The 15,621-nt window shown below is 37.6% G+C and overlaps 1 protein-coding gene across 3 annotated transcripts in view; it reads right to left on the minus strand.

Annotated features, from left to right (window-relative positions):
• PLXDC2 (plexin domain containing 2) overlaps window positions 1-15,621 on the minus strand; it is a 234,730-nt gene that overhangs the window by 35,351 nt on the left and 183,758 nt on the right. For all 3 annotated transcript variants that reach the window (XM_418613.8, XM_046938254.1, XM_040691787.2), the window contains 2 exons: window positions 6,376-6,471; window positions 5,383-5,464 (listed from right to left, as the gene is read on the minus strand). In XM_418613.8, coding sequence (XP_418613.3) covers window positions 5,383-5,464; window positions 6,376-6,471 — 178 coding nt within the window. The remainder of the gene's footprint in view (window positions 1-5,382; window positions 5,465-6,375; window positions 6,472-15,621) is intronic.

Consider the following 15,621-nt stretch of genomic DNA (forward strand, 5'->3'; position numbering starts at 1 on the left):
TGATGTTCTTTCCATTAATGAGATATGTAGCAGAAATGGGATTCCCTCATCATTTTAGTTCATTTTAGTTCCCTTATCATTTTAGTTCTTGAGACTGCAGGAAGCTTTGGGAACTGCACATGTGATCACAGTCAGAATAACTGCCTAGAGCGCACAGAGTCCTGGCTACCACCTCCCATAGAGACCCCAGCACAGAGACTTGTTCAGCCTGCTCCAGGGCAGATTTCAAAGGAAGATTTGCACTCTATGGATCAGTACCATAAAATAACACAGAATAATCCAGAATGAGCTGCTCAAAGCTGGAGTCATGCAAAGGAGTTATGCATTTCTGTGCACATGGTTTTAAGCACCTCGTCAGTTAATGGACCTGGGCTCCTTTCAGGGATGACTTTAGTTCAGAGGATCCACATTCAACTACCCTCGTGCCTCATTGAATATTCTGGAAGGATAGTGCCATGCATAATGAGAGGGGCTTCTTGGCATTCAGTGACTTCACTACTCAGTCCTGCTCAGTCCTGGCATTCCTTCAGAAAAATGTATTTGAGCTCTAGAGATCTTTTGGGTTTTAGATACTTAATTCCAGTGTTTGGTGAAAAGGTACTTCTAGTACTGCTCTTATTCTGCTTAACTTCCCTTGAAAACCTAAGTGAGCCAGCTAGCAAAATCGCCTTGTGGACTGAGCTGTTAGGCTTATAGGTGCCCCTGGTATGCAGCAGGAAGTTGAGGGATTTAAAATTTGAATATAGGTACCAACAGTGACAGTTGAATAAAACTATCACCTAAACTGTTTGCATCTCTTCCTTTAGTCCATCACTGGGACAACAGCACAATAAACCAGAGATGTTTTAAGATGCATTTATCCTGTGTTAACAAAGAGAAGCATGAGACACATAAAAAACCTGTGTTTATAGCACACACAGATAGCAGGAATTTTCCCTTTGTTTATTTCTGAACTCAGTGAAGTCTCAGCATTACTTCCTTGCTGAAATCTGAGATTTTTCTGAAGTTCACCGAAACAAACTCATCTGTATCTACAGAATTTGAACTCCTTGATCATTTTAATTATCGTATTTCCATCTTAGCTCAGTGATAGCTCTTCTAACCTTAATTTCTTTACTGAGCAAACGTTTTTAAGGTAGCTCACTATTTCATTAGCATGAGCAAGTTGTACAAATTGAACCTGTAACATAATAGCAAAATATCCATAATGCTTGCAATGACTTCCCTAAAAAATGACATCTCTAATATGCAGGCTATACCAAGAGCCTAGAGTACATAAACATTTTCTGCAGCATAAAAAGATGATATAAACAGTAATGACTTATCTGTTTCTACATGCTGGTATGTCAGAGAAAATGGAGAGCAAATAGTTTGAAGTTTCAGCCACAGGCGACTACTAAGTGTTTCTGGTGTATGGACACAAATCCATGCACAGATCCAGGCTATGAGACTTAGCTTCTGTATTTATACTTAGTCTCTTCCATGGATGGAACAGTTCTCCCTCTTATAAACTTTTCAAATAACATAAAAATATATAAAAATAATCTTGACAATGGATCCTCCATGTGCTGAAGTCACATGAAAACAGTGTGCCTTTACTTCAGTCATGACATAACTACATTACATACTTTATACTGGATGTCAGGGTCAATAGCTTGACGATCCCTTATGAAAACTAAAACTGTGACTGAATTTCACAGAGTGACAGTATTAGAGGATTTTGCTCCAAATCATCTTTAAGAATAACCTACTTCTCTGAAGACTGAAGAGTGGGCACAGCAACTGAGCTGAAGTTACAATAGGAAACAAGCCACTGTGTTGAAGAAAAAAATTATTTTCATTCCAAAATAGATTGCCCACATGGGGGAGGTACGGTTATTCTGCAACGGCTCTCTTGGTCTACTTTCCTTTTGCAGCTATGGGTTTTATATGCATTTTCTATTTTTCCAACAGCTGTACTTTATTGTTTGAATGATTCAATATATGGTTTAAATTTTACGCAAAGAAAAAATACTAAAAGCTATTCTCAATAACACTGTTGCTGTGGATAAATGGGGTCATGCTGAGAAAAAAAAGGGTTGTAAAACTGATCAAGAGTTATTCCCACTGGATATGTGTTTGCTTGTTATCCACATGGAAGCATGTTTGCTCTGGGAGATCTCTCTGTAGAGTACTACTGCAGTGTGAAGTAGTACTGCAGTGTGAAGTGCTACTGCAGCTCCAGAGGAGGAACATCACTGTATATTACAGTCACACCTGTGACCCTCATTACTTCATCACACTCTTCTTGTTGGCAAGCAGGCAATCTGCCTTTACTGAAAGTGGAGCACTGGATCAGTTAGTGGAGTACTGCTATACTGGATGCCACCAGTACCAAGCTCAACACATTCTTCAGGCTTTTGCACCAAGTGCTAGATGCCCTTCCCCTCTAGGCTTTGCCTATAAGCCAAGGACAACAGCCTTCCTTTTCTCACTTCCCAGATACACGAGTTCAGTCATTCCCCACTTTGCACTCCTTGGGCATTGCTAATAAGCTTCTACTTTTGATTACTTCAAAAACCCCTTAGAGCACTCACTCATTGCAAGGTGTAAATACTAATATTCTTTCTACTCTAGGCATTTCTGAAATGTCTAAGTTGATACTTCATGTAATGCTTTGCCCTTGTTTTTCCAAGTAGATTTTTATTCTCCTTCAGTAGAACAATGTTTATCACAACGGGAGATAAAAGTCAACAGTGATTTACAAGGCTGACGACTGAGGAGCACTGACACAGAAAAAGCTGAACTACTGTGCTGGAGGAACTCAAAACTTTCTATCCTTTATGATTTTTAACTGAGATAGGTATTCTTTTGAAACAGTCTATTACATGCAGAAAGAACATTTTAACACAATGAATTTATTTCTGAAGGGAGTAAAAACATAATGAGATACTGAATTTAATGATTCTGAGGACTCTACTGCAATCTAGATATCTAAAAAGAGTAATGGAATAGAGATTTTTCTGTATATTTCTAAAATGAATAAACATGCAAAAAAAGAATGAGATAAATAAGAAAGGCACTGGACTAGTATGCAGATATGAGTGTCATATGGAGCAAAAAATTATCAAAGCTAACAGGAATGACTCCCAATTACAATGATCCTAAACTATAATGCAACTAAAAAGACACTCAGTCTTTGCATTTTGATAAGCAATTTGCCTCTTCACATGAACTTTGCCTCCACCTACTATTTCAGATGTGTTTCTCGATAGAATTGGAGAAAATAAGAAGTTAAAAAGTAAGGTGTAAAATCTGGCATAAAAATAAGATGTTCAGGGGATCATCCTTGGGTATTTTCAAGACCCAGCTGATCAAAGTCTTGAGCTGACAGCTGACCCCACTTCGAGCAGGTGGTTGGACTGGATGACCTCCAGCATGTTCTTTCAATCAAAGGTGCTTTATGATTCTACAAACATTCCTGCTTTTGCTTAAATCCAGCTTACTATCATCCATTCTTACAGATGCAAATTGGACAGCACAACTGTTTTTAAATTACTACGATTCCTGTGCAGAGGCAGTTTGCTTTTCTGGATGCATCCTTTTTTTAAGGAATTAACTCCAGTTCCTTCTTTTTCTGCTAGTCAAATGATTTCTGAACACTGCTCTTATGAAATTACACTCACTACAGTTAGTAATGGTATAATATAAATATGTTCAGTCTATCTGTTGCAGATCATCAAAGACAAAACAGTGTAGCAGTGTGGAGCTGAATGTTTTTGGGAAACAGCAGAACTGTCTCACAGTAGTTCATCTTTGATTGCAGTGTCATCTTCATGGTGAAAAAAAATCAGACTTTTTTTTAATGTGGATTTTAATTGAATAAAAATAGCTGCGTTAAAACCGTATGTTTTTCAGTAGCAAATTACATCTTGCCAGTTATGAATGGGCAGCCACAAATTCATTTAAATACATGGAGGGGAACACAATGCAACCACATGCTTGATATTGCTTCCTGCTAATGGTGAAAGACAAAATTCTTCCATTCTCAGCACAATCGGTTTTCCAGCAACCCCAGAACTTAGGAAATTCAGTTCTTCAGAAACTACAGATGAAAATAAAGGAACTCAAGGTTTGCAAGATGTTCATAAGAGGTCTGAACCTTACCGCCTCTTCAAATCTTACCTGTTATGAATAAATTTATCCAAACAGAAATGAGAACACTGCCTACAAAACAACAGACCTTGCCAACAGACAGTGCTATGGCATTCATTAACGGAAGGAGAATTAAGAAGTGACTGAAAGCAAGAAATTGGCTAAAGCAAGCAGTATCTGTTCCTGTTTGCTTGGAACAGTTCTCTGCTACTATCTTTACTCTCGAAGATGGTTGACATGTATTTTCATAGAATGATTTAATTTAGGTTTAATTCCACACAAACTGAGGTTTTGCAAAAAAAAAAAAAAAAAAAAAAGACAGAAAAATCACTTATTGAGAGAGATGAGGTTTAAGAATACATAGAAGCGACCCCAACTTCTTACTTTCATATAGAATTTATCAGCTATTTTTCAGCACTTCAGCACATTATCATAACACTACACTATTTTAGAATGCCAATAACCTTTTCTCCTTTCATTATGCATCCATTTATATACAGGATTTTTGAGCCTAATCACTCGGGCTAAAAAACACAACAAGAATACATATCCATTATGCCACTGCATTTAGTGGGAGAGAACCAGTGCTAGATAAATGTGTTCTATGAAGGTCAGTGAAGGTCAGTGACTGAAGGACTTTTTGGAAAAGCTTCAGCTACAGAGTTTCCATTTTACTGTCTGTGCTCCAGCTGCTCCACAGAGTTTAATTTGTTCCTACTACTGAGTAGGCTGTCATGAATGTGGCAGTGAGAGGCTGAGGGACCCAATGTGCTCACAAACTATGAGAAATTAGGAGAGAAAATAATCTGGTGTGTCTGTCTCCCTACTGTTTACAGAACAAGTATGTCTTTATAGTTACAATGCCACTCCAGATTTCTCTGCAGTAAAATTGTTTTTGATAAAGCAATGGGTATGGGGAGAAAACATGAATTTTATTATGATTTCTACTTCTCATGGAGTCCTTCAAAGGAATTTTAAAGCAGGATTAAGGAAATAGGAGCAAGGGCTCAATTTCTAAAACAATTCCTTTGACCCTGCTTAGCTATTTTTTTTCTCGCTGAAGTGAAATAGGACAATGTTGTGTGGATAATGACTGCAAGTGAGGTCTATCAGTATGTATGTGAGTGAATGTTTGTAAACCCCAAATATAACATCTCTCTGTGCTGAGTGAGCAGTTGGAAATGTTTTTGTACATCCTTTGAGCACAGCTGTATATACATGTCAAAAAAGAAAAATCCTTTTCTTTACCTTTGGAGTTTACTGCACCAGCTGCAGTTGAAGCCAATCTGGGCAGTGACACAGGGGCCACAGCTGTTAAACTGGAGACAAGCTGGGAAGCAGGTAAATAAACACAAATTATTACAATAATAAATAAGTAATAAATACAGTTTCACAAATAATTATCACAGAAAGTATGAGAGACATACACATCTTTTGACTGTAGATATGTAGGGAATATACAGGTTCAGAGATTTTCAAAATAACAGACTAAAACCAGCCTACTACAAGGCAGTGCACAGAGGTACATCTTATCTGTAGGATTTCATTTGTATGTCATTTGTAAATGTAACCTCACTTCCACAACAGCTCTTACAGCTTCATTGCCAGATTTTTTATCTTTCTCTATGTTACTCAGTGTTTCATTAATCCTTTCTTTCCTGGCTCCAGCATTTCTTGGTGTTGCTAATGTATAGACACACACAGACAATAAGATCGGCAAGAAAGTGTACAAGAAATACAATCAGATTAGAAAATAATGAGACAGTTTCCAGTTTCTTTTTTTCACAACAATGCAGCTGGCAGTTCAAACTCCAATATCACTAAACAACAGAGTTTTACTTTGAACAAAAGAGATGGATGAATTGCAAGATGTGTTTGGGGATGTTCCTTTGAGATGGGCTACGAAGTACTTAATAGTATTTGTGCTTGTTTTGCAAGCATGAAAATTGCTCCTTTTTTTCCTCGAGGGAAAGAATTTAAAGGCAATATGAGCATTCTTTTGAAAAACGATTTGGCACAGATTTCACTCACAACCTACTGGGAGCTGTGTACCTATAAACTAGAGATACATGAAGATGCATTGGATAATGCATCATCCAGCTGAGAATATATCTGAGAGAGGATAAATGAATCTGTCCCTAGTCCAAATTCACAGATAAAACAAAGTATTTAAAATTGTATTTGTGTTGTAACTGAGGCTGTTCCCAGATCCGGCTCCTTCACGTCCTACATTTTACTTACTTGGAAGAGGTATCATTTCAACAGCTGACAGATTTGTAATCTTTGACATCTGCAGCTCCACCCTGTGGTATTCGTAAATTGTTCTTCTGCGGACATCTACCAGGAAAGAAAAACAAAATATTTTCATACTCTATTATTTTGCAGTCTGTAAACTGTGAATACAATGATTGCTCACTGTACCTTAGTTGAACGTGATGCCAATTTTCCTCAAGGATAAATATTTAACTTTACACATTTTGAAGGAATATGTAAAAGCTATTGATAGGGAGAGTTGACAAAATAAGTACCTGTTCCTGGGAAAGGACTGTGAAAGTGCTGAGTGAGCTCTCAAGCTTCTTATTTGTTCATTTAGGTATAAACTCTACTGAGCAAACTGTCAGACATTTTAGGGTGTGTTTCAGATTCTTGCTTTCCTAAGATGTTTCTCAGTTCATGTACTTGAAAGACATGCTTTATATGCTCACTTTGTCAGTTGTTGTCAAGATTTGCAAACAAAACTGATTTCATTACTTAATCAAATTTGCTAGCTACAGGCTAGTTCATATCTAAATGCATTAAACATTAGAAATTTACAATATAAAGACAAGTCCTCCTAAATAGGCACTGTAACGTATAATCTTGACACAAGCTGACTGCACCTAAGTTTCTCAAAGCAGAAATTCAATACAGTCAATGTGCTGTTCTTACAGGCTGTGAACACACTGAAAAGAGTAAGATCAAAGCACAAGATAAGAATGAAAGTATCATGCAATCTCTGTTTTCAATATTAGTAATTATTTATTTTGAGTATTCCAGATTTTAAGAGTATGGCTGCAATGCAAACTGCTAGCACATTTGAAAATTTGCAAGTTAAAAGTACACACCATATGGCCTATCTGACACAATGATTTCCTGATGTCTTGGATTCAAATTCATATCCTCTTTGAAGGTCTGATAAACTTCAAATGAAATCAGTGCTAAATACAATCAGTGACCTCTGTGAAACCATGCCAGAAAGGAATAAAGGGTTACACACAAAGGATTACACCTTGCTGCTTGGTATAAAGGCTGTGTTTTTGCAGCTTGAAGTGCACTCCCCAGGCTGGTATAAAATCACATAGCAAAAAAAAAACAGCAGTATTCTTCAGTCTCCTGGCAGGAAGGATGTTGCAGGCATTTTTCAGAGAGAAAATATATTAGGAAGAATTTCTTCTCAGAAAGAGTAGTTAGGCACTGGAACAGGCTGCCCATGGAAGTGGTGTAATCACTGTCCTTGGTGGTGTTTAAGGGTGGATGTAGTACTTTGGGATGTCATTTAGTGGGCAATATTGGTGGTAGATGAACACTTGGACTAGACAATCTTAGAAGTATTTTTCAACCTTAGCATTTCTATGATTCAAATAAATCTACAAAATAATAAATATTAGTCTTAAGGGAAGAGAAAAACAGCATCCAAGGTGTCCCATGGCTAAGGTGTCTCTTGGTGTAAGGGTACAAAGCTTACTAGTCAAAGAGGGATGAAGAATGCATGAAGAATGTTTAAAAATAAATCTGGGAATTCTCTTCATTGCATACAAAAAATAAGCATTGAGTTATTGGTATCAGTTGGAATAAGCAGGGGGAATCTTGGGGGACAGAGAGGGTGGCAGAAACAGAGCTGCACTGGGGTGGAATAATTCTCCTGCATTGGCTAGGGTTGCTGCATGGGAAGCATCTTTGTCCTCCTTCACTATGTAAGCAGCACTTGTAGTCAGCACTCAGTTTTCAGAAAATGATATTTCTTTTTAGTTCCAAACTAGCAGCACTGCCAAGCACTTCCTCCTGCCATTTATTTGAGGCTGACTTTGCTGTGGCTTAACCCCTCCTGATAGGAGATTTCTCGCTTGGTCTGAAGCATACCTTTAATTGAGCTAGCAATGCTTTTCACCTACAAATTCAATCTGACTGGATAAAGGACAGAAACTGGAATGTGCCAAACATTTTCCCTAACAAATACCTTGTATTTAGCCACATCCTTGAAACTCAAGAGGCAAAAAGCGTTTTTAAGACAAAGCTAATCTTGTGCCGGAGTGAGAAAAATCTCTTGCCAGCAGTAAGTCTGTTTTCCCAGGATGGTAACTCCTGTATGAGCACCTTCCAAATCAGAATGATCAGAAAATGCAACTCCTGCCAATGCCAAAGGCTCTAATTTGTTTCCACAGAAATCTTTATACTTCTGTCCAAAAAAAAAAAAAAAAAAAAAAAAAAAAGAGCAAATGAATACATAAATTAAAATGCAGTTGTTGGCACTTCAGCTGAAATCTATTTCATCTCATCAGCCTTGGTATGGACTGCTGTGTTATAATCTTGTTTACTCCGAATATTCCCCAGCATACTCCTTGCAGGGCTTCTGAGGCATAAGGAATTTTGGACATCCCAAAAATCCAGGTCACAAACACTTTCATCTCACCCAGTGCATGAAACTGCCAAAACACTGATGTTAAAGTGAATTATGTTTGGTATCAAAACACATATTTCTAATCATGCATTGTCCAGCATGAATATTGATCACATTCAATCCCTCTGCATGGTAGACTTAGGTAGGATCTTGTTTTCCTTCTCCTAGAAGAGGGCTGTGCCAACTGCCTACTATCTACAGTGGGAAACCTGGGCACAGAGAGGTACTTGGGTAGTCACTTTCTAACTGCTTGCAGGCAGACAGTTAAACACACAAGCATTCCAATTCCTGTGCATGGCTAGGCTGTAAAAATGCAGGTGTAGATTCTTTTGAAAGTCTGACTGGAAACCTGCTGTGCACAGCGCCTTTTCCTATTTAGCATTCTGAACCTGCATCTTAACTAAACAGGCTAGGAAAGCTAAACTCAACAGGATAAACCGAAATGTGAGTACTATCCTCTGTCCCTCTCCCTCAACCACTCCACACAGACCCCTTCTCCAGCTTAAGACACATGCCCTTCACTCAGGTGGAAGTTCTTCTTTGTGTAATGCTGTCTCTTTAACTGTTTTACAGGCAAATATAAATGCAGAATCACAAAGAACTAATGAGCCCAAGTACCTCAGCATGTGTCCTAACTTTGCAAGAGCAAGAGAAGTCATATGTTTTAGCAACAGACAAAAATTAAGCATAATTTTTGTACCCACACATAATACGTGTGGGTATTTTGCTGAAAAGATGCAGTACAGTATCAGCTCTAACAGGGAAAGGAGGAAATTAAAAGGACTTTTGCATACATATATATTTTTTAAGTATCATTCCTGGTTCTGAATTTCAGAAAATATGCAGATATTCTTCTCCTATCCATTCAAATTATTCTTCTGTAGGTCTTTCTGGTTATCTCAAACACCCTTTATATCTGTATCATACAAATAGCGTATACTTTTTTTCAGTAACAGAGTCTATTTTGTATATTTGGCTTAACTTACATTAACCAAATGGCTTATTGGTTTATTTCTGTGGAATATATTCATGTTATCTTTGACTATAAATCCAAATACACATTTCCAGAGGAAAAAAGCACAGGAAAACACCAGCTACTTGAGGTAAGTGGCCTAAAGAGATAGCATGGGGGGGGGGAGGGGGGTCAGAAGGCTACTGAAAGAACTCTTTCAAGGGATTAAGTGATAGATCAGTCAATTATAGATGGGCAAGATACCGGAGTGAGAAAGCATTTCTATCTCCTTTTATCACAGTCTTTTTGAACTAAATAATGACATGTAAATATTCCATGGAACATAACTTCCTGTTAACTTAATGTACCAAATAGAGTGGAGATGGAGCGCCAGAGAGCAGCAATGTCTTTGTGAAATACCAGAAGGGTCAGTAGCTAGTAATATACTATTCTATATATGTGTCCAACAGATGCACAATCAGCATTCTTGAACTAAAACCTGCAACCCAGTAAAACATGAATATATTGAAGAAGTCAGTCTGGGTTTTTAAATTATATGTTCACACAAATAAAAATCTTTGACACTGAAAGGTTTCCAGGGAATCAAGATCTGCCATAAAACTAGCAAAAATTGCTATACAAGGCTATATGTATTCTTACAGCTGTACTTTCATTTTTAAGTCCAGCTGATAGAGAAAACAAATGATGAGAAAGTGCATTTGATTATGCAGAAGTCAATTTGAAGTAAACAATTTATGAAACATATCCACCTTATGCTGCTAGCAATTTCTTTAAAATGTAAAGGATGCAGAAGAGAGGGGCACAGATACTGCACTGTACACCATTGCATGGTATGTAGGTTGCTCCAAAAGTAATGTCTCCTATTTATTTCCATAGAAATTGCAGCAGATACAAAGAGCACAATAGCATTATTTGATAGAGCAAATTCTCAGCTACAGAACAATATTTTTCAAAACAGTCACCACCATTAGCTGTGTATTTTCATCAGCCATGAACAAGAGCCTGGATACCATGCTTGTCAAAATCTGCACCAGCGGAGGTGACCCACCATTCCTATCACTACTGCTGAAATGCAACACCTATCACCTTTCTGTGCTTACATTCACTGTTTTGTCTCCATCAATATTCATCAAACATTGATTTGTGTGAACGGGTGTAATTTTCTCCACATGGAAGAATTCAGTTTTATACCCTTGCTTTATCCACGCTTCTATGTCAGATGCCATTCTGTCAGAGTGGCTCTGCTGCCATCTGTCACACAGCAACAAAATGTAACAGAATACTGGTGGGAAGGTTCAACCACTACTGCCATACCACCAGCAGCCATCTCTGACATCATGGGTTAACACGATAAAATAGGAGGAATTACTTTCAGAGCAGCCCTTGTACTTCAGCACCGAGCAGAAAAAATCATGCAATTATATATTTTGTCAGCCTGGTGTGTATGATGGCTACCACAACAAAATAAAAGGGAAACAGAATGTCAAAGCATTTTCTTTTTCTCTTAAACAACTTCATATTATTAAGACTATCAACATTAACTAATTCATACTGGAGACACTGACACTGAGATAAAATGTGTCATGCAGTCAAACCACCACAATTGCTTTTCTTATGGACATTCACACCTGAATCTAGACCAAAAGTCAGACTCCCTAAGTATACTCATTTTATATTTCTCCTAAAAGTAACTGAAAATCCGTTAAACCTGGAAGTTGCATCTCAAGGACATATAACTTAAGAATTAAAAAATTAGTGAAGCAGGCTCTGCTTTATGAACAACATACAAAAATACTTCTACAGCAATGGTCTGTGACTATCACCCATCATTTACTTTGTAAGCCTCTACATCTTTTCAAATTTACCCCAATTCATGATGCTGCCCTCAGTCCCCTTAAGTTACCACTGCACTCAATTGTCTCATTTTAAGGTTTATTGATGGTCAGTTAAGGCCTTGGCAAAAATAGTTTTAACTTTAATCACTTCATACCAGATCAGGAAGTGCTGTTATTTCATCAGAGATTGGCAGCGTACGCATTTCTTTCCCTCACTGTTCCTGAGTTGGACACATAGAGCCTAGGAACCCAACCACCTGGCAGGCAAACATGCAGGTCTGGAGGATCTGGCACTCTGCACAACTATTTACTCTAATGGAAAGTAAGAATAAATACTGTTCACTCTACACAGAGGTAAATGACATTACCACCAGCAAGGCATCAGCAAGTTAGGCTTTGAGACTTATTTGATTGCTCTGCACCTTTATATGATGAATATCACCAGCATAAACTGCTAGTCTTCTTTTACCATTCAGGAAGATAACGCTAGTGTTTTTCTCATGGATCTTGCTTTTTCAAGCTGGAATAGTGTCTACAGCAAATAGTTACAATATGTAGAGTTGCCACTTGAAAATATGCTTCAGTTGAAGTATGAGTTGAGTAGCACTGAAACTGGAATGTTACAAGTTAATAGCTCAGCTACAATTTCATTTATATACTCACTGGTATTGAATAATTTCAGTGCCACTAAAAGTTGGGTTGCCGAAGTATGGAGCTGTAAGATGTAAGAGCTGTACATAAAATGGTAGAAGCCAATATCACGAAGTCTATTTCATCATGGGGTGACTTTATTTATAATCACAAGACTAATAACTCACTTTGTAGAACCCTGAAAATCTTTTTCATAGAATCAGAGTGGCTGAGGTTGTAAGAGACTTTAGACACCATCAACCCCTGCTCAAGCAGAGACACTTAGAGCAGGTTACCCAGCACCACATGCACATGGGTTTTCAAGGTGTCCAAGGAGGGAGACCCCACAAACTCTCTGGGCAACCTGTGCCAGTGCTCGATCACTCTCACAGGAACGAAATACTTTGTGATGTTTAGATGGAGCCTCTTGTATTTCAGTTTGTGCCCATTGTCTCTTGTCCTATCACAGGGCATCACTGAAAAGCCTATCTCTTTTCTTTGCAACTTCCCTTTAGGTATTTATACACATTGATAAGATCCCTCCTGAGCCTCCTCTGAGCTCAGACATGAAATAACTTACCGTGTCTCAGAAGAGAGCTCCCTGGCAGGAGACATTCAACTAACTGAATGATAGAAACATAGCAGATAATGTTTATTAACTCACTTTTCCTGGAAAGATGCAAAGAGAAAACTGCTTGCTGACACTATCCTGAAACTATAAATGTAATTTCCTGTGATGTACATGGGATTTTGCTATTAAGTCTGTGACAGACTTCTGGGCAGTCATGCTAGTACAAAGCCATTCCAAAGCCCTTGGAAACATATTTATTGATAACTATCCAATTTGCCTTATCATCCTTTGTTCTCCATCTATTCCCCTTACTATCCTAAGGCATTCTGAAGTTTTAAAATAACTTCAAGATCCGTTACTGGAACAAAATAATGGTTTATTTCACAATCTGTCAAAACAAAACTTATTTCTTATGAATCTGAGCTTTTAATCTCACTTTCTTCTAACAGTAATCTCAGACATCCACAATAAGCCCCTTTACTATTCGTTATCCAACTAACTAACTCTCTCTCCATCCCAGCACTCCCAGATCTCTTTTCCTGTGGCTTCTAATTATCAAAAAGGGAAGAAATACTCTCACTCCTTGTTTGTTCTCAACAATGACCACAACACGTGAATGTTCATAATTTCATAAAACTTAGTAGCTCAGTCTGAGAATGAGTTCTTGTCTGTATTACTCTTTTTAGGAGATATTTACAGAGATTTATCCACACTAAAATTTGAAATGCCTTTATAATATTCCACCCTTTGATGAATAACACTCTAAGTCTAAGGTAGACCAGGTTTATTTTGATGTCAGTTTTGAGCAACAAGCACATCCTATGGCTAACTGAACATAGGGATCCTAGACGCTTGCCTTAGGATAGGCTAACTTGGCACTAGGAAGAAAAAGTACTTCTTCCTTGTGTCTGGAAAGTGAGAAATACCTTTTAACTAGCTCTCAGTTGTTCAAAGTTATGTGACTTTAGTCTTTTACTGTTAAGTCAGAGTAATAGTTTCATTTTCTAGTAGACGTTTGAGTAGTCAGAGTAATAGTAATATTTTCCGATAAAATATTATATGGGTGATGAATTGAGAATATGCTACTGTTCAAATATGTTTGTGTTGCATTTGATGTTTGTTTCCTTTTAAAATGTAAGATGTATACATAAATAACTGATATAACTCAAACATAAAGTGGAAGGTTTTTTTTTTTTTTTAACCATCCTTGAACATAAAGGGAAATTGAATTCTGCTTGATGGAAAAGTCTTTTCTGAAGTTTTAGGAAAGAACTAATAGCCATACTATCTTTTCTTTCTTTTGGGAGAAGCAAACAGTAATTTACGTTCTTCCATTGCCTGAAAGAGCTAAGAAACAAAAAAAAATTGTACATAAGGCTTTTCAGTAATTGACTAGAGCCATGGCTGATTTAACACCTCTGAAATGGCAGAACACAAGTATTTAAGGAACAACTGACACTAGCTCTCTATGGCCAATGCTATTTAGTAGTTCTCTCATGGATGCTATTATGTTGCCTATACGCAGTAATATAAACTTGTCTCACTGGAAGAACAATTTTGCTGCAAGAAAATATACTGCAAACTGATGATTCCCCTGACTAATACTAGCTCTAATGTAAACTGTAAGCTAGCAAAAGTAATCACAGATTACCACCATTCACAGAAGCAGTTGTTGAGCAAAGTAGTGAATGGCATACAGCAATGTGGATACAGTGCTAACAAAACAGGTGCTGCAGCAGTGTGTTTTAGACTCCGTGACTCCATACACACATTCTATTTTTCTTATCTATCACTCCTTAATGTGATTTAATAACATGAAATACTAGACAGATTTTGTGGTAATTAGTGTCACTTCACTTAGCAGATAGTCATGTGACAAAAAGGTTGACAGAAATACTAAAAGCAGAAGACCAGCAAATAACTACATTTCCATCAAATGCTTCACTTTGTATTAGTAGTAAAGCAAGATGCATGTTTGAAATAGTTCTACAAAAATATTCAAAACAGAATAAAGATTTACATATACCAGATACTTTACATACAAAATATGTAAATCTAAAAAAATCTTTGAGTAGCTTGTATAAGCTGAAGACATGCAGAAATATTCAGATCATTCAGTTACAAACACTGCTAAAACTGCTAATAGGAGTTGCCAAGAATCATTTACTCCTAAGTACTCAAAAGTAGTCCATGCAGCCATCCATAGGCACATCACATCTATCATGTATCAGAACCAAAGTTCTCCTAAGATCTGATCTCTTAAGTGAAACCTGGACATACCAACCACCCTCACGCTACACTGAGTTCACAACAAGCTAAAACTCTCCATTTCCTCATAGTAGGACAATCTCATGCCATTAGAATGATCCTTCCTCATACCTAAGACTGTTTAAATACGTGATGAAGGCAGGATGAGTTGAGAGAGGCAACTGAACTTTCAACTTCAGTATCAGCCCCATCTGCATGTTGACTTAAAGATGAGCTGGATCAGGTCAGTCTTTAACAGCTTCATCTGCATCACACCTCCACCAGAGTAATCTTTAGAACAAACCTGGACTCAGGCCAAGGAGGCTGGCTCAACTGCAGCTCCATCCATTTGCACCCTGCTATTAGAAAACCATCAAAAATTGAATCTACCAAATTTGCTCCAAATCTGTAAATAAAACAGCACACTGAAAGCAAGCACGCTCTCTAATGGCTACTCAGTGTCAAAGGGTTCTGAGCACACTACATTAAAACAAATCAAGTATGATTTCCTACTCCTAGTTTTCTGTCAACTCATATATTGTACAGTTAATGTCAGGTAAAATTAAATGTCATC

Source organism: Gallus gallus, chromosome 2, assembly GCF_016699485.2.
Source record: "Gallus gallus isolate bGalGal1 chromosome 2, bGalGal1.mat.broiler.GRCg7b, whole genome shotgun sequence".
NCBI lineage: Eukaryota > Metazoa > Chordata > Aves > Galliformes > Phasianidae > Gallus > Gallus gallus.